General features: G+C 46.3%; 1 protein-coding gene across 3 annotated transcripts in view; it reads left to right on the top strand.

The window, feature by feature from the left end:
• The window catches only part of BFAR (bifunctional apoptosis regulator), a 31,158-nt gene extending 12,724 nt beyond the window's left edge, over positions 1–18,434 (top strand). For 2 of the 3 annotated variants that reach the window (XM_059154662.1, XM_059154663.1), the window contains 7 exons: positions 4,831–5,167; positions 6,556–6,760; positions 7,593–7,762; positions 9,871–10,015; positions 13,680–13,853; positions 15,471–15,673; positions 17,162–18,434. In XM_059154662.1, the coding sequence (XP_059010645.1) occupies positions 4,905–5,167; positions 6,556–6,760; positions 7,593–7,762; positions 9,871–10,015; positions 13,680–13,853; positions 15,471–15,673; positions 17,162–17,354 (1,353 nt within the window). In that variant the 5' untranslated portion in view covers positions 4,831–4,904 and the 3' untranslated portion in view covers positions 17,355–18,434. The remainder of the gene's footprint in view (positions 1–4,830; positions 5,168–6,555; positions 6,761–7,592; positions 7,763–9,870; positions 10,016–13,679; positions 13,854–15,470; positions 15,674–17,161) is intronic. The other variant, XM_059154664.1, reaches the window with a different exon arrangement.
• Positions 18,435–19,839: the final 1,405 nt, after the last annotated feature.

Raw genomic sequence — 19,839 nt, 5'->3', positions numbered from 1 at the left:
GCTTAACAACTGAGCCACCCAGGTGCCCTGGGTTTTCTGGCTCTTTCTGAGTTCCTTCACAAGTAAGCATTAGAATGTCCCTGTTGCCTACTGTCTTCTCTCCCTGTCTCCAAGGCTCCAGAGAGGACTGAGGGAGGAGAGTCATTCCACTGTCCACCCCCTGTGCCCTGTTCCCGGGGATACACTTTGGTTTGTGTTTAAGCGTCACGTGAAATGACAGGTGTTAATTACCTAGTTCAGAATTAAGGGGGAAGAACGCCTGAGTTTGGAAAAGTCTGCGAAACTGCAAACAGAGACAGGTTTGAAATGACAGGTTGAATACCACAGAATTGAAGAGTACAGCAAGCCTCTGGGGCTGAGTCATTCTGAAGAGCTCTGGTTTCTGAATAAAAATTTTACTTCAGTAAAAAGTAAAACATTTTACTTCAGTTAAGCGTCTGCCTTTGGCTTGTGTCATGATCCTAGAGCCCTGGGATCGAGCCCTGCATCGGGCTCCCTGCTCAGCAGAGAGCCTGCTTCTCTCTTTCTTTCTGCCTCTACCCCCCACTCATGGGCACTCTCTCTCTCTCTCAGATAAACAAAATATATCTTTTAAAAAATAAATAAAGGAGAAGTGCCTAGGTGGCTGAGTCATTAAGTACCTGCCTTCGGCTTAGGTCATGATCTCAGGGTCCTGGAATCGAGCCCTGCATGGGGCTCCCTGCTCTTCAGGAAGCCTGCTTCTCCCTCTCCCGCTTCCCCTGCTTCTGTTCCCTCTCTCGCTGTGTCTGTCTCTGTGAAGTAAATAAATAAAATCTTTAAAATTTTTTTTTTAAAAACAAATAAATAAAAGGCTAATTGGTAAGAGATGAATTTCAAATATTGTCATTTTCTGCAAGTTACTCTGAAATGCATGCTTGGCCTCATTCTTAACTCCCAGCTACAGTTTTGTGTCTCCAGCTGCTTACTAGACAATTCTACTTGCAAGTCTTATCATCACGTCAAACTTAAGTTTTCTGAAATTCCACTTCTTTCTAAGATTGGCCCCATGTGCTCACAGTGACCCATTTCTATCACAAGTAGCTTTCTTCCCTAGCTCTGACACATAGGCAGCATCTTTGATCATTCCTTCTCTCTAGTCATCAGAGCCCATAAATTATTTTCTTTTTTCTTGAAGATTTTATTTTTTTAAGTTTATTTGATAGAAAGATCACAAGTAGGTAGAGAGAGGGGGAGGCAGGCTCCTCACCGAGCAGAGAGCCGGATGCGGGGCTCCATCCCAGGACCCTGAGATCATGACCTGAGCAGAGGCTTAACCCACTGAGCCACCCAGGTGCCCCATAAATTATTTTCTAAACATCTCTCAGCTACATTGATCCTTTATCACCTGTCATTCCTTTGCTGTTTTCATTTTTTGTCACCTTCGTCCCAGAAGTGATAAACATTTTACTTCTAAGCTATCCTAGTCTGGCCCTCCTTCCTCAGGGGATTTATCATCCTTAAGCACAGCTTTGCTGATCTCATTGCCCCAGAAACCTTTATGTGTTACTCTTGGCCCACCTGTCATTAACTAGGCACATAAGACCCGGAATCAGACCTGTAGCTCTGGGTCACTCGCGGCTCCCCATGGAGACTCTGACAGCAGTGCCCAAGTCAGGCCCCTCTTTTCTGAGCTCCTGTCCAGTCCTCACTGGGAGCCTCAGGATCTTTCCTCTGACCCTGAATCCAGATGAGATCCTAAATGTACGTAAAGGGCTACCCAATGCCTAGCTCGTAGGAGAGGCTCAATAAATGGCAGTGGTTCGGGGGCCTGGTTGGCTCTGTTGGTTAAGCGTCTGCCTTTGGCTCAGGTCATGATCTCAGGCACCTGAGATCGAGCCCCATGTCAGGCTCCTTGCTTGGCAGGAGTCTGCTTGTCCCTTTCCTTTGCCCCTCCGCACCCCGACTCATGCGCTCAATCTCTGTCTCTCAAATAAGTAAAACCTCTAAATAATAATAATAATGAGCAAATAAATAAATAGTATTGGATCAATTATTATTTCCTGGGATAATGTTCTCATGGTAGTTGTTTAATCAGCATTAGCCAGATAAAGGAACTACTTTAGCGCAATGATTCCTTTTTCTAAAAAACTGGATAAGATCTCCCACTTCCTTAACAAAATGAGGAGACAGCCCAAAGGAAAGCACTTAGGTATTTTTTTAATGTTCCTCAAAATACAAATAATAAATATGACTGATTATCAGAAATTATTTAATTTGTCATTAAGAATATTTATTTGAATTCTTCCTAAAAGAACAGTTTTGGGTTTTTTTTAAGATATTATTTTTAAGTAACCTCTACATTCAGCATGGGACTCTAATTCACAACCCCGAGATCGAGAGTCATATGCTACACCAACTGAGCCAGCCAGGCACCCCCCCAAAAAAGTTTGGGCCTCTACAGAAATTGTTCCCCTGTTTGCTGTTACTTATTATTGTGAATAGCATATTTGTTTAATTACTATATTTAAAAATTTTATGTTATATTTAATCTTCTAACTTTATCTTTACCTAATTATCTTTTTAATACTGATGAGGAATCTCTATTCCACTTTAACACTGAGTTTTAAATTCAGTTGTGTTTATTCTTTGAGTTGAAGGGGAAAAGATCCGAAGTGGACTCTGCCCTAAGCACCAGCTGTTGCTGGGTTCGGTCTCAGGACCTGAGATCATGACCTGAGCAGAAACCAAGAGTCAGTCGCTCCACTGACTGAACTACCCAGGTGCCCCCAGATTTGCTTAAAATTTAGTGCTCTGTGTAAGTATTACGCATCACTCTGTAAAACATGATACAGTTCCAGGCCCCTGGGTAACTTAATCACTTGGGCATCCAGCTCTGGGTTTTGGCTCAGGTCATGATCTCAGGGTCCTGGGATTGAGCCCAACGTCAGGCTCTCTGCTCGGCGGGGAGCCTGCTTCCCCCCTCTTTCTGCCTCTGCTTGCCTCTCTGCCTACTTGTGATTTCTCTCTCTCTCTTTTTTTTTTTTAGTTTTATTTATTTGCTTGGCAGGCAGAGATCACAAGTAGGCAGAGAGGCAGGCAGAGAGAGAGAGGAGGAAGCAGGCTCCCTGCAGAGCAGAAAGCCTGATGTGGGGCTTGATCCCAGGACCCTGGGATCATGACCTGAGCCGAAGGCAGAGCCTTTAACCCACTGAGCCACCCGGGCACCCTGTGATTCTCTCTCTGTCAAATAAATAAATAAAATCTTTTTAAAAATCATAAAAATAAATAAAATAAGTAAAAGGCCATATAGTTCTCATGGCTGTATTTGAAAAGCAGGTGAATTGCTACTTTACATGGTTTACTTACCACATGCCAGACTCTGGACAAGGCACTTCACTTGCCTTTTCATGTTTTATTCTTAAACCTTCTCCATGGGGCTAAATGCTATTACCACCCCCACTTAAACACGAGGAAGCTGAGTCTCCGAGAAGTCCAGTCCCCGCAGCTAGTGAATGGCAGAGGGCACAAGGCAGCCCAGCCCTGGAGCCAGTTTCATAACCACTGCACCCTGGAAAGTGGAAAGAGTCCTCTTTGCGTAACCACTGTGGGTGATTGACTTCCTTTGTCTTCACAGTATCCAGGTGGAGAAACCCTTACCCGCCAGCACCTCCACTGTTGTAATGCCAGGGACAGTGTGAATAATCATTTCCTCAGCGCCCATTGACACCATACACCATCCTTGCCACTTTACTTTCAAAGTCTCTGATGCTCACAAGAAGCCTTGAAGCTTTCTGTTAACCACCATTTCACCACTGAGAACACAGGGCTCAGAGAGCTCAAGTAACTTAAACATAGTCACAGAGCACGTGATCAGAGAGCTGGGATTCTACCTCCGTGGTGTTCTACACCATACTGCCTCTCCATAAAACAGTCTCCTAAGATCCACATAAGGAAGAGAAGAGCATGGTCTTTTGCTCTTTGCTTATCGGCAACATTACCATGTTCCTGTGGCGCCAAATTGGCCAAGTCCAGAGGGCGTGACATTTTCAGACTGATGTGGATTGAACCCCAGGGGAGTTGACCTGGCACAGGGCATTTCAGAAAACAAGGGTTCATTCACTTTTTTGGTACTATATCTGTGGGAGCCTCTGCAATCACATGTTTATGAAATAATTACCTAGCAAGAAGGAAGTTGTGTTGGTTTTTTTTGTTTTTGTTTTTTTTTTGTTTTTTGATAAAAAAAGGCTTTATTTACCTGAAGGACATCAGTTTTGGCCACCTCCAGACATTTTACTGGCCCAAAAAAGCTGTTGTTGTTTTGTTTTTTAATCATACATGTGAAAGGACTTGAGAAACTTAATTGGGAAAACTGAGGCCAGAGGAATTACATTTTTCTAAGTAAGTTAGTGGAAGAGAAGGATCTAGAACTCCCCACCGCCTCCCAAGTCCATCAAACTTTCCACTGCATTGTTTCACTTCACCTGATTTTCAGAAGTATGACAGAGCAGAAAGAAATTCAATGAGGTTTATTTGGTTTATAGAATGTGAATTTTTAGACATTGTATTGGTTACCTTTAAAAATTGGCTTTAGTGCGCCTGGGTGGCTCAGTGGATTAAAGCCTCTGCCTTCGACTCAGGTCATGATCTTAGAGTCCTGCAATCGAGTCCTGCATCTGGATCTCTGCTCGGCGGGGAGCCTGCTTCCCTCTCTCTCTCTCTGCCTACTTGTGATCTCTCTCTCTCTCTGTCAAAAAAATAAATTTTTTAAAAAATGTTTTAAAAATTGGCTTTAATAGAATGGCAATAATCTCAAACACCTGCTAAACTAGTTGTCCTAGTTCTGTTGTTGTCTTTTTTTTTTTTTTCTAGATTTAATGATGCTCTGCAACATTTTTCTGAGTCTGAAGCTTTCTGTGCCCGTGGATCTCAGAATTTGCTAAGAGATGGAGGAGCTTCCGCACAACGATCTGAACACAATGACCCACGAGAACGGTGACCCCCTCCAGAGCACCAGCCCTCAGATTTCCGTTAGTGAATTTTCTTGCCACTGCTGCTACGACATCCTGGTTAACCCCACCACCTTGAACTGTGGGCATAGCTTCTGCCGGCACTGCCTAGCTTTATGGTGGGCCTCTTCCAAGAAAACAGAGTGTCCGGAATGCAGAGAAAAATGGGAAGGTTTCCCCAAAGTCAATATTCTCCTCAGGTAATGCTCAGTCCATATCAGTGGCGCATCCATTTGCACAGTGTGTTTTCTCTTCATGGGAGCAGCCATGTTTGAGGGGGCCAGACGTGCAGAGCTGCCACCCACCCTCCCCACGCTGTGGTCGTCCTAGATCTAGAACAGTGTGAGTCAGGAGGCTCAAGGACTGCAGATCCAGAACTCCTTTCCTCACAGGGGACCATGACCTGTTACTGTTTATCACAAAGGGGGAAAAAAAATTCTGGGTATCAGACCATTGCTTGTAATCCTTTGTCATGTAACACTTTTTATTGATTTGTTTCCACCAAGGACACCCTAGGTCTAACAGAGAAAGTGGTATAACTGCACAGTTCTGTACAAATCACTGTGATGCTAATTTTCTTCATCTTTGACTAAACTCTGTTCCAGTGTTCATATCAGTAGCGGTAGCTTCTCATGCATAGTCTTGTAAACAAATGGCAAAACCTTTCAGATGGTAGGTTCTTTTCTGCTTCTGCCCATAATATTTATAATGTACCTGTGAGGTCTTGGAGGCTAAAATCCTTGCTCTCCTTCTCTTGCCTTCTTGCCACCAACAGAGTACCAGAAAGTTCCTTGAAAACATTAACCTAACATTCTCTTTTTCATCGGAGATACATTTACAAACAGTTTGCTCTCACGTGTCAGCCTGGTTTACCTGAAGGTTGATCTTAAATTGTAGGAAGATTCTCCGATTATGTGTAATTAAAAATGGGGAGCCCTATAGTAGGACTTAATGGCCTTCCTCTTACTACTCAACTCCACGTGTTTTCTCTTTGATGAATTAATTTTTAATAACATAAGCAATACATAGATACCCTCAATTGTTTGTATTCTTTTTAAAAATAAGTTAGAGTTATTACTGACAAAGTTAAATAAAGACCCCTTTGACCTCTCCTTCCCCATTTTACAATCCTTCCTTTCTTTTTTCCCCAGAGTCATTTCAGTTATGACTTAGTTATGATATCCTTCAGATTTTTAAAACTATTTTTATACGTATGTGAGCCAGTAGGAAATGCAAACATTTCCTCACATCAGTGGTGGTTCTGCAGTTTACTATTTTCATTCCACAATATGTATGTCTTAAACTTATCCATCTAGATACAAGTGATACCCAGTAAATTCATTTTTAAAACCATGTAGCATTCCATTCTGTGCAAACAGACCATGTTTTTATTTGACTATTTCTCTAACCACGGACCTGTAAGTTGTTTCTCATTTTTTGCTGTTACCAGCCTTCTTATCCATTCTTCTAAAGTGCTTGTAATTATCAAATATCAGCTGTTAGTTTGATTTTAACCTCTAAATATTATAAGATTTAGACAAACAACTGTCTTGTGACTTTTTTTTTTTTTTTTTACTATTCTCCATAGGGATGCCATTGAAAAATTATTTCCTGATGCCATTAAAAAGCGACATGAAGACATTCACCTGAATAATGACATAGTCCAGAGTCTTGCAGCCTTTCAGAAATACGGGCATGATCAGGTTCCTTTAGCTCCAAACACAGGCCGAGCAAATCCACAGAGAGGCGGGGGATTCTTCTCCGGGGTGCTCACCGCTTTAACTGGTGTGGCAGTAAGTTTATCAGTGTGTTTCTACACCCCCTGGCCCTCACAGTTTCCACTGAAGTCAGTCCGGTTGAAATTGATGGCGTACCTCGTGCAATGATTCAGTGCACGCATGAAGATCAGCCAGGTCATGTGATTCTTCGGGGCTGCTGTGTCCACACGTAGTCCCCCTCACATTCAGAGCTCAGTTATTGTTAGCTTTATTCCATTTCATGCTCTTCATAACCTCTGCAGTAGCCACCGTTATTACTCTCATTTTATCTCTTCATTTCTTTTTATTATTATTATCGTTATTTTTCACATAAGCTCCATGCCCAGCATGGGGCTTGAAGTCATGATCCCGAAAGCAAGAGTCACCTGCTCTACTGACTGAGCCAGCCAGGTGCCCCTGTTGTTCCCACTGTAGAGGTGAGGAGACCAGTGCAGGAAGGTATTATGCTGGGATGCGAGACCATGTCTATTTTGATGGTCCAGTGTCAAGCACAACACTTTACTAACACCCCATGGAGAGACAATCTTCTTTTCGGTTCCATGCAACAACAATTTAAAAGTTACACATTTTCCAGCAAAAAAGGCACATGATAAGTCCATTATCTTGGCCAAGATGTTGGGGTCAAGGGTGCAGTGCTGAGTTCTGTTCCCTCATGTCCTCACCCTGAGCAGTGAGAGCCCCCACCCCCCGCCCCAGGAGTTCTGCTCCCCGGCTCTCTTTGCTTCCTCATACAAGCGTGGCATCACTCCCACCGTGCTCAGCCCCTTCCCTCCCCTGCCCCACAGTGAGATGGAGAAGCCGTCCTCCCTGACCTTTCTGTGTGTTCCGGGCCCTCCCTCTTCTCCAGGTGGTCCTGCTCGTGTACCACTGGAGCAGCAGGGAATCTGAGCACGACCTCCTGGTGCACAAGGCTGTGGCCAAGTGGACAGCAGAAGAAGTTGTCCTCTGGCTGGAGCAGCTGGGCCCGTGGGCCTCTCTCTACAGAGACAGGTTTTTAGCGGAAAGAGTAAATGGAAGGTGAGAAGCAAGATATTCTGACATTTTTTTTTTAAGCTGCTTTATTGAGATATAATCCACAGACTATAACATTCACCTATTTAAAGTATGCAACTCATGGCATTCAGTACCTGCACGGATGGCTGCAGCCATCACCCCAATCTAGTTTTAGAACATTTCATCACCCCAAAAAGAAAGGTCTTCCTCTTGCCAGCAGTCCTCATAACACCCCCTCCTTCCCCGGCGACCACCGTTCTCCTCGCTGTCTTAACGGATTTGCCTGTTTAGACTATTTCCGATAAATGGAACCAGACACTATTCATGACCTTTTAGTTCTGGCTTTTTCACCTCGCAGAATATTTTCAAGGTTCATCCAAGTTGTCACAGGTGTCCATGCTTCGTGCATTTTTATGGCTGAGTAATATTCTGGTTTGCGCCTAACCCATTTTATGTGTCCCTCCTTCCATGGCTGGACACTTGGGTTGGCTCCGTTTGGGGGCTGTTACAAGCAGTGCCGCTGTGATCCTCGGTGTGCAGGTTTTTGTGTAGACCTGCCCTTTCAGTGCTCTCTTGGAGTGGAATTGCTGGGTCATGAAGTAAGCCCTTCTGTTTAACTTGCTGAGGAGCTGCCAAATTGTTTCTCCAAAGCAGCTAAGCCATTTTATGGTATGATATTTTGTTTGTTGCTTTGTGATTATAAAAGAAGCAGGTATTTACTAGTTCCTTAAAAATAAAGATGTAGAACTAGAAGGTATCGGAAGTGAAACAGCATCAGAATTCTACTCCTCGGGGAAGACCACCATTGTCATCTTTCTGGACATCTCAGATTTTTTTTCCATGTTTATAGAGAGGTACACATAAAGGTGTATTATTTATTTGTCTAAGCTGAAAGTATAATATACCAAGCAGACCTGTGTTTATATGTGTGTCTGTATATATGCATGTATGTGTATGTACTGGAGTCTGTTTTAAACTGATCTCTACCAGAACAGATCTGGGCTGTTTCCTTTTTCCCGTTCCAGGCAATTCCAAGCAATGTTGTAGGAAATGCTCTGATACAGGGAACTCCCATATCCAGTTGGCAGCCTGTGGGGAGGCCTGCCTCTGCCCATCAGCAGATCCCCTCGCCCTCACCCCCCTTCCAGAGCACTGTCCATCTTTATTGGAGTCTTTCCTTCCCCGGAGGGACTGTGTAAGGATAGTACTTAGCTCACCATGAAGTGCTAAGAGGGGCCACAATCTGCTTGTCCTGGCCGGCCGTCTACTCACTGCCCTCTGAAACTGTGTTTTCAGCGCTTGGGAAAACCAAATGCTCCCACTGTTTTTTGTAAGAATTAGCACCTCTCCCCAATTGTGGTTTAAAAAAAATTTTTTCCCCTACCTAGTTAATACATCCCTACCTTAATACATCTTCGCGTGATTGCCTGCCTTCCAGAGGATAGATTCCTAGAACTAGAATTTCTGGGTCAAAGCACATAAACCTTTCCAACTTTGATAAATGTTTCCAAATTCCCCACAAAAGGACACCAGCCTCCATCCCTCCACTGGTGTACCTGCGGGGCTCTGGTTAGGGGCGTGGTTAACAATGAGTGATTGTTGAGGTGAAGTCGTGTTTTTCGATGAAAGGGATCAGACGAGGGAGCTACCATCATTTGTCTTAAATCACTACCCCCCAAACAGCTACTCTCAAAATCAGAACATCTTATTGGATTTCCTTCCAATTTTTTTTTTCCCATAGATACACATTTTGAAAACCAGGGTAGTATGTGAGAGGTCAGCCTACATATCGGGCAAGGGGGCAGGAATCAGAGACGAGGTGCGAAAGAGACCAGGCTGTGCCTTGGCTGAGCCACTATATTCCTCCAAGCCATTTTTTCAGCCACAAAACAGCCATCATGCCACCTACTGGGCAGAATTGTTAAATGGATCAGTGATGACTTGCGCAGGTGGTTTCAGAATCACTAATTCAGGGGTTTGCTGTTACTACTGTTGTGTCTTATACTAAGTGAAGTGTCAGCTTACTCAAGGCTAAAGCATTTGTGCTGATAGGATGCAAGACTGACTGTGAGTTTGCATCCTGTACATAATCTCAAAAGCAATCTCCCCCTGCTGCTCCCCCTCCCCGACAGGTTGCTTTTAACCCTGACAGAGGAAGAATTTTCGAGGCCGCCATATACCATAGAAAACAGCAGCCACAGAAGAGCCATCCTCCTGGAACTGGAGCGTGTCAAAGCCCTAGGTGTGAAGCCCCCTCAAAATCTCTGGGAATATAAGGTGAACTCTTAATTTTTTTTAATCAAGAAAAATACAGAGAATAGCCTCTCTCTCATCTGCATGCCCACTGCTTAGGAAAACATCACAGCCACCCCTCAACCCCCCAGCTCCCCACCCTCCTGCCGCTGAGCCGGGGGTCCTTACTGGGCACGTTCCCCTACCTGTGTCAGGGCGTTGCGTATGCGGGTACAAGGAGTGTTGTTTCACGGGCCCCTCACCTTCACGGAAGGCCCATGAACTGAGCATTCCTTTTGCAAGTAGCTTTTACCTCTCTGGCCCCAGTTCACTCACTTTCTCTTTCAAGCACATGTTCGTTGAGGCCTTGTCCTGTCAGTGAACCTGGGGTTCTTTCCATGTTTGCTGTTAGAAACAGTCCTGCTCTGGAAATTCTTTGGACATTCTTATGCTTGATGTTACATACTGAGGAACGGGCTTGCTAGCTCCCAGGCAGTACACATCTCCAGCCATATGAGCTGCAGATAAGCTATTCTTCACCGTGCCTGTACCACAGAGAGGATTTCAGCAAATACTGGACCGTAAAACTAACACATTTTATTATAAAATAGATTTAGAGCCTAAAAAAGGCAGCATGGAGAAAAATAATTACAAATGGCCCATAAGTCCACGGGAAAGAATTCTCACTCATAATTAAAGAAGCGCAGACTGAAGTAAGTAGATGGTGTCGTTTTCACCTGTCTGGTCTTGTCAGGGATAAGAGCATCATAATCAAAGGAAAGAGACACTCGTGTGTTCTGTGCATCCTAAATCTGGTGCGGTCTCCGTGGAGAGGAGTTTATCAATAACTATTAAAATTTAAACCATACCTGTTTGTGACCTGTGGCGTCACTTCTTTGTGCTTAGAGCACAGGCAGCCTGGTCTGGGGGTCAAGGGCAGGGTGGCCACGCTCCTCACTGGGCTCCTCCAGGGCATGCTGGCTGTGGGCCAGCAGCAGGCACCTGGGCTCCATATGCCTATCTCCACCTCAGTAAGTGACTTCATAGAGTCACAGTGAGAACTGCTCTGAGTCCCCAAACATCGTTCAAGGAGACCCTTACCACCACATCGTTGGTAATAGCAGCACGTGGAAAACCAGTGAAGCTGGTTAAGTGAGGAGGGCACAGCCGTACGTGCAGCCATTACAGAAGAAGGTAGGGGCTGGGGGCTCCGGGTGTCCCAGTAAGGAACAGAGCCCACGTCACAATGTTAACTGCAAATACAGAAAAGCACATTGGAAAGTAGGCACATTTGTATGTATCTTTATGTTTGCGTATGCAGAGAATATTTGTGGGAGGATACACACACTGTTAATGTTTTCATTCTGGGGATTGAGACTTGGACAGAAGGGAGAATTTTATTTGTCAATACATTTCTGTGCCATTTGGAAAACGTTGTATTGACTATGTACACATAGTATTTTAAAACTAAAAAAACACTCGTTTCAGAATTTTTGAAGAATGGGCATAAAGATAGAAGGTTTGTTGCTTTTTGCATTACTGCTGACCCTTTATTTAAAATACATAAAAGTAATCTTAATATTAACCCATGGGAACGCAATTCTAGACCCAGGCAGAATCTTATCAGTTGGCTCCTTCAAGGCTGCCAGCACACACACCTCCCCCCCTCCCCAGATTTGGCCATTTGACAGTTCTCCAATGTGATAAGATTCTTCCAGCCGTAGTGTCCGGGTGCAATTCCTGTTCTCATTAGATATGGGAGAAACAGCTCCCCACTGAAGTGCTCTCATCATAACCCCCTTACAGGGTGGTGGCTTTGCCTTCCTTTCTGATAGGAAGTAGCCAAGCATGCGCACTGGTTCAGCACTCACACTGACCCCAGACCCACAAACAGGTCACCTGCTCACCTCCCTCTCCCTTGTACTAACCGTGATGTGGCTGGCCATACTCTTGACTTGATTTCGGGGACCATTTCTCCTTTAGATCTTGAATGCTGGACAAGAACAGTACTGGCCCCAAGGCAATTGGTTGGTGGGGGTGGTGAGGAATTAAAAAAGTCTTAAATAGTTTGTGATTTGTGACCCCCTCCAACAGACCACAGTGCAAAAACAAGTGTATAGTTTATCTGTGGTATTCACATTTCATGGGGAGGCAAGATTATGGGGGGGGGGGGAATGTTTTTAAAAGTCTCCTTAAAAGGGGATAATAATAAAAAAAAACAGTTTGGGAAACATTTTTGAATGATGAATTACATGTCTATTTCTCACCTACCTTAGGTTGCAGTGATATTTATTATGGAAAATTTCAAACATACATAAGAGTAGGATGACAGTACAGAACTGCCAAGTACCCTTCCCAGCTACGGCAACTTACAGTCATGTTTATTTCCGTGGTCCCCCCACCTACTCCCTCCCCTGACTTTTGAAAATCTAAGATACCTTATTTTTCAGAGGTAAATATTTCATTGTGAATCTCTAAAAAGTAAAGACCCCTTTAGAAACAAAACTGGGGACATCTGGGTGGGTCAATCACTTAAGCATCTGTCTTCAGCTCAGGTCATGATCCCAGGGTCCTAGATCAAGTTCTATGTCTGGGGCCCCCAGCTCAGCAGGGAGTCAGTTTCTCCCTCTCCCCTTACTCCCCCCCAACCCCTCAACTCGTGCTCTCTCTCACTCTCTGTCTCCCAAATAAATAAATATAATCTTTTTTTAAACTTTAAAAACAAAACTTAATTCCCTGCTATCAAATAACTTGTCAGTATTTAAATGTACTGCATACTTTTTTCTTCTAGTCCATTTGTTCGAAAAAAGGTCTACATTTGGTTATCGTGTCTCTCAAGTCTCTTGTAGTGTATGGATTCTCCCTCCCTCTTTTCGTTACCCTGCATTTATTTGTGGATGAAACGGGATAGTTTTGGCTGTAGTTTCCCCACATCTTGAATTTGGCTGATTGTCTCTCTGTGGTGTTGCCTGACGGGTTCTGCTGTCTCCTGCATATCCCATAATCCAGTAGTTAAATATGGAAGCTCGCATTGGTTTAGGTATTTGACAAGACTTCTTCCTATGTGGTGATGTCTTCTTCCATCAAGAGACTCATGATATCTGATTGTTTCTTTCTGACGGTGGCCGCCACCATGACCATTGATAATTTACTTGCAAAATGGTGATACTGTGATTCTCTCATTTCTTAATTTTTTTTATTGAGAGAGAGAGAGAGAAAGCACACGGTGGGGGCAGGGGGCAGAGGGAGAGAGAGGAAGAATCACAAGCAGACTCCCCGCTGAGCGTGAAGCCCGATGCAGGAGCTTGATCTCACAACCCTGAGATCAGGACCTGAGCTGAAACCAAGAGTTAGATGCTTAACCAACTGAGCTACCCAGGTGCCTCTAAAGTAAACATTTTTAAGGCTCTTTGATATGGTTTACAAAATTGTTTTCCAGAAAAGTTGGGTTTTACTGGCAGTGCCTAGGAGTACACATCTCAGCTCCGCACAACCCCTCCTACAAAAGCCATGGAGAAAGACTGGGTCTTTATTAAATGTAGCCCAGCATATTGATACTTGGACTCTTCTTGCCGTCCATCCATCCACTCATTCATTCATTCATTGTGAAAGGTTGATGGCAAAGGGTGTGAGACTGTGGAAGGAACACAGGTGGGGAGCTGGCCACCTCTGTTGTAACGGGGCCCTGTGCCTGCCTTGTCTTCTGCAGGCTGTGAACCCAGGCAGGTCCCTGTTCCTGCTGTATGCCCTCAAGAGCTCCCCGAGACTCGGTCTGCTGTACCTCTATCTATTTGACTACACGGACACCTTCCTACCCTTCATCCACACCATCTGCCCATTGCAAGAAGACAGTTCTGGGGAGGACATCATCACCAGGCTTCTGGTAGGTCTACAGAGCGCCATGAACAGAATTATTCTGCTGCTCCTCAGTGTGGTCTGGAATTGAAGATGAGACTGTAGCTGTCATGGAAGAGCCAGTAGCACCCAGCCTTCATTTTTTCTTGCAAGCAGGCACCCTGCAAGAGAACATAAAATAGACCCTCCCCGCTTCCAGAAGCTGGTTTTATTTACTGCATTACACACAGCAAGAGGGGCTACTCTCTGGACCTGAAATATTTAGAGGGGAAGAAACAGCATTGCTTTTGTTCTAAAAGAAGATAGCCTAGGTCTGGATTGCCCAAGGGTTAGATCTGCGGACCTTCCAGCTTGGCCACCTGTCTGTTAAGAGAATCCCCAAAGGATGATGGTTTATCCTCCCACAGGGCAGAGTAAGCATCCATCCCAGTGGCCTCAGGAAAGTAAGCAGCTGACCACAGGCCCCTGGCAGGGATAGTTGCCCACCTTGGCTGTCGTGTCTTCAGTTTAATCGACGGAGTCCTCCAGAATTGCTGGTGGATCCCAGTCAGTGATTTCGGTGTATCTGGTTGGTCATTTCAGATGATGTGCTTTGCATCGCTGCCCTCGGAGCAGTCCCTGTGATCTGTTGAAATCAAAAGTCACATGGTTATAGGAATCGTCATGTGATCCAGACCCATAAATATTAAAACAGGATTCCTAAATCTCCAAAGACCTTTTTTAAAATACTTGTCAAGCATCTCCCTAACTGACTTGAGCCTTGGATGTAGTTTAAAGCCTGCTGATAAGCCGCTATGCATAGTGTTTATCTCATTACCCCATTTCCTGCTGTTTACCTGTCCTCACTGCACTGCAAGCCAGAGGCCTCCCTACCGTTCCATTCTAACAGGCCCCAGCAACCCCTGTTCACTCAGCACACTCACTTTCTTCTCGCAATATGTAGTTTCTGTAAGCCTTCTGGATGCCTCTGTGAGTTGTTTAAATGCTCTGGTTAATCATTTGCTAATATCTGTAGTTAGGGCTTTTTATTTTCCCCAAAATTACTTTTTCAAAGTATATGTTTAATTTTCCCATGATCTGTTATCATTCCAAGGCAGCTAAGATGTCAGATTTATTATTTTTTTTTTTTAAAGATTTTATTTATTTGACAGAGAGAGATCACAAGTAGGCAGAGAGAGAAGAGGAAGCAGGCTCCCCGCTGAGCAGAGAGCCCGATGCGGGACTCGATCCCAGGACCCTGAGATCATGACCTGAGCCAACGGCAGCGGCTTAAACCACTGAGCCACCCAGGCACCCTCAAGATGTCAGATTTAGAAAATTGTCTGAGTTACCCATGCAGTGAGGAAGAAATTTTAAAACTGTCCTAATTTCAATTCATTGCAACCTCGTTATTTATAACTCGTGCTTGGATTTTTTACTTCCGGGTTTTCCCCGCATTCCATACATGTGAGGCATCTCTCTTCCGCTTCTTTGATAACATTTGTCCGATGTAAGATTAGTTACTACAAGGTGAGCTGAGGGTTGGGAATTTCCTGTTACGTTGTTGGGTATGTGGGGGTTTTCACAAATGTAAAGTTTTCTGTAAAAGTCAGTCCTCACAATTTTTTGTGTGTCCCCTTGTGCTTATTTTGATGTTATTTGAAAGGATCTTAGAGAGCCCACGTGGAAACAGTGGAGAGAATTCCTCGTCAAGTACTCCTTCCTTCCGTACCAGCTGATTGCCGAATTCGCGTGGGACTGGCTGGAGGTCCATTACTGGACGTCCCGGTTTCTCATCGTCAATGCCATGCTGCTCTCGGTTCTGGAGTTCTTCTCCTTTTGGAGGATCTGGTCAAGAAGTGAACTGAAGTGAGTGTGATTTTACAAGTTGGAGATGGTTGGAACAGCGGGCACTGAGAAAGACTTTTACCAAGTGGCGGAAGGGTCCTCTTTGAAGTAGTGGATGAACGGGAAACACTCCTTGGGCCCCAGTGTAGAAACACTGCTTAAAGCAGCGATTAGGAAACAGTCCTCACTTTCGGGGGTGGGGAGGTTTTCGTGGCGCTCACTATTCAAGAGTGTCTCCATGTGTCTTATCTCCGTGAAGTAACACACCGTGTACTTCTGGGGGTCGGGGTGTGCATGAAGGACCATAGTAAGGAATACGTACTTTATGGAAAGGGCACAGTGGTAGAGCATAAAGAGATCTGGTGAGGAAGTCATAGTCCTGAGTTCTAATCCTCCCACTGATCAGGACAGTAATCGCTTCTTGGGATTAATGCATGAAATGAGAGCCCTGGGCTAGCCATTCAGAGTCGGGACTCTTGGTTTCCTGTGATCGAAACCAGCCCGAATTGGCTTTCCCAGACTTCCTGCACAGCTGGACCCAGAGACCTAAACGCTGTCGTCAGGACTCACGCTCTCCCTCTCGCAGCCCTGCTCTCAGCTCTGTTGTTCACCCTCCGGCAGCTCTCTCTGCTTGGGGCCCGTGGTCACTCCGGGCACGGATCGGAGCAGCTTAGCAACCCCGCTGGAGGGAGCACACTTCTTTCCCCGCAGCACTTACAAGGGCTCCCGCTCCTTCGCTCTGACGGGCCCCGCCTGGGTCCCATGCCCACCCGGACCCATCACCAGTGCCGGGGCATGCCCTTGCCCACCAGCCAGGGGCTGCTTCAGCTCCACTGAGACCACATGGAAGAGACAGGGGCAGGCGGCACCAGAAGGAAAGCTCAGAAAGTGTTTCGTGGGGTGGGGGGGTAGCAGGTGGTTTCTGGGCAGGCAGAAGTAACACAGCCGCACGCCAGCATCCTCACAGCTTTAATCATCCCATGACCCACAGAGTTCTTGGCCTCGTGAGTCAGTAGCAGCCCTCTAAATAGTCCCCAGACCTGACAGGAACCTCCTGTTGATATATCAGGCTCACGGTTCATTGACACACACACACACACCCCCCACTCCCAGCCCCTAGCTCTCTGCTGGGCGCTGCAGATGTTTTGGTAAGGAAAACAGACAGTCTGGACTCTGCAGGCCTACAGCCTCACAGAAAAGACAGACATTAAACACATACAAGCGTGACTCAGCGCCCAAGCAGGTGGGGCTGTCCTGGGGGCAGGGGCGGGGGGTCCTCCCTCACTGTGGGGACCAGGGCCAGGCACAAGCCGCAGGCCCCATCCTGGGAGCTAACGATGCTTGGTCAGGCAGAGGCACGCCTCAGGCGTCAGGTCCGGGAAGGAAGCCTCTGCAGCTCCGGCAGCCGGGCTCCGTGCTGGGGGGAGGCCCGGGGCCCAAGCCCTTTGGCGCCATCGTTAGAAACGGCATCACGACCCCACCTCTCAGATGCTTCTCTTCTTTTCACAGGACTGTGCCTCAGAGGATGTGGAACCATTTTTGGAAAGTATCAACACAGGGGCTTTTTGTGGCCATGTTCTGGCCCCTCATTCCTCAGTTTGTTTGCAACTGTTTATTTTACTGGGCCCTGTACTTCAACCCAATTATTAACATCGATCTCGTGGTCAAGGAAGTCCGACGGCTGGAAACCCAGGTGTTGTGACTGGCACTGCCCAGGGCCTGAGGGACTCTTCCAGCCTCCTTGACATCGGAGCACTGATGCTCGAGCGGGAGGGTGGGGAGGGGGGAGCACACTTCCTATTTCTACGCCTCGTGAACAAGGTGCTGCTTTGTCTGTCAGAGGCTCCACCAGGTCCTCTCTCCCTCTGCCTGTGGCATCGTGGCAGCAGGAACTGACAGCCCAGAGCTCGGCCGACACAGCGGCATCACCTCCCAGCCAGCCGCCCTCCTCACAGAGACCAGGGAGGCCTGGTCCTCCGTGGCTCTCAAGGACCCGGGTCCCCACGCGTGCAGTGTGGTGACAGCAGAAGGCTGCCACGTCAGTGATCCCGCTGGACAAAGGCTCCCAGCGCGAGTTGCAGCCCAGGGCTGAGCCGGAGACCTGGCTTGTTGGGGCCAGGCCTGTCCCCTAAGGCGAATTTAGGAAAAAAAACGGGAGAAGATTTTGTCACAGGCGTAGACAGTTGCACATGAGCAATACAGAGGAAAAGCCCAAATCTGATGGACGATTCTGGATTATGAAAGAATTGCTAGAAGGTTTGTCAGAGTGAAGAGCACACTGGCATCAGATTTTCCACGAATAATCGCTGCGAGCCTGGATTCCTGTCGGGCAATAACAGAGTAACTCACGTGGGGCTGAGCTGCCTCGGTGCCACTTACAACGATTGTCGTGGGTTGGTTTGTTTTGTTTTCAGGAATTTAATATCCAGGATAATCCTTTTGTTCAAGGAAACGTTTTGTACATTGACCTCGCACTGTATGATCTTACTGTCCTGTTCTCATGTATAAAACAGCAAGTATAATTACACCAAGTGCTGTCATTGTAAATACGGATGAGATGAAGCAGGGCCTTTTCTTTCCTTCCAGTGTAAAGATAGCAGGTGTGGACGGGAGCCGCCCGGAGATCGGCCCCGCAGAGGTAAGCTTGCGCCCAGTGTTGTTTGATGACTCTATGAACCCTTCATTTATTCTTTGGACCTTTGGAAGATTTCCCTCAAACTTTGCACCTGAAAGTTTGAAGCAATCACTTGAAAGCAAAATAAAGATTTCTATATAGATAAAAGTCTATAGAAAAAAAGAACTGCTTTGAAAACGCATTGCCCCCTACAGCCTAGTGACCCCGAAGTCCCCCAGCCTGACGTGAGCGTGGCACCAACGAGCCACCCTCCGGTGCCTAACCCGAAAGGAGGGAGGATGTTTTCCTTCTTCCTGCGCTTGCTCATCAGGCCCCAGGCCTGCCTGACCTTCCCCGTGTCACAGCACAGCGGGTCTGGGGACACCACGCACCGTTTGCACATCCCTAGCCTGGTGCCTTGCACAGTTACTGTTCTCCTTTCCAGATGAGCACAAGGAGGCTGGCTGGCATCCGTAGGGCTGGGCCCAGGCCAGACGGCCAGACCAGCACCCCCGCCTGCACTCTGTGGGCTCGCAGCATCCCCACGTCCTCCCCACATCCTGCTTCAAGGATGAGTGAGTAATACCCATGTCCGCGCTGGGAGGGAGGAAGGGCTAAGACTGGGCCTCGAGCAGATGGGCTGGGCCAGACTCACTTCTTACCACCAGAGTGGGGACAGGCCCATCGAGAGAAGGGCTGCTGGCTGCCTGTCTCTGCCCTCAGACCCTCTCAATCATAGCGGGCTTGGGTACCACAGAAGGGGACGTTTATGGAAAATATTCAGGCCCTTTGCTACAAAAATTGCACTTCCGCCAAGTCTGGGGTCAGCAAGAATGCCTGTCCCCATTCAGGGTCCTTCTAGCTGGACTAAGAATCAAACTGACAAGAGACAGATCAACAGAAAAGCAAACTTAACGTTGTACATACAGAGAGTCCATGCAGGCATGGCTGTTCCAAAGACCGGCAAAACAAGGCCAGATGTCATCCTGAGCTAAGCTAGGGGTATGGGCCATCAGAGGAAAGGAATGTGGTTCACAAGGTGATAAGAGCAGATGTTTGGTAATGAGCTGTGTGCCCTGCCCGTGCAGATGGGCCACTCAGATAAAACAGCTCTGGTAATAACCCTCATTCTAGAACAGACCCCCAATTTAGATTTTTCTCAGTAGTTAAAGGAGGGACAAAAGTTTCTCTTGAGCCCGCAGGGTCTCTACTGCCTTCAGCTCAAAATAGTCTTCATGCCAGAGTGGCCCATCTTGATTGGGGTGGCCTGCCCTTGGGCGCGACACTGGGTTAAGGAACAATGAAAAGGGGGGGGGTGGAATGTGACAAAGATTTATTCACTAGCATCCTTGTCGTGTCAGTAACCGATAAAAACTGGAAATATCACCAATCCCCAAAAGTGGGCAATTTATAAAACAATATGTAGTACAGTTACTTAAAATGATGTTTCCAAAGGTTTTTGGTTTGTTTGTTTTTTTTTTTAATGACATGGGGGAAAAGCAAAATCCTATGCTATGGTCTCAATGGCATTTTTTATGCATCACAGAAAACTCTGATGATACCACACAGAGAT

This window comes from Mustela lutreola, chromosome 17, assembly GCF_030435805.1.
Source record: "Mustela lutreola isolate mMusLut2 chromosome 17, mMusLut2.pri, whole genome shotgun sequence".
In the NCBI taxonomy this organism is placed as follows: domain Eukaryota; kingdom Metazoa; phylum Chordata; class Mammalia; order Carnivora; family Mustelidae; genus Mustela; species Mustela lutreola.
Note: the sequence above shows the minus strand (reverse complement) of the source record. Positions and strands in the feature narration are given on the sequence as shown.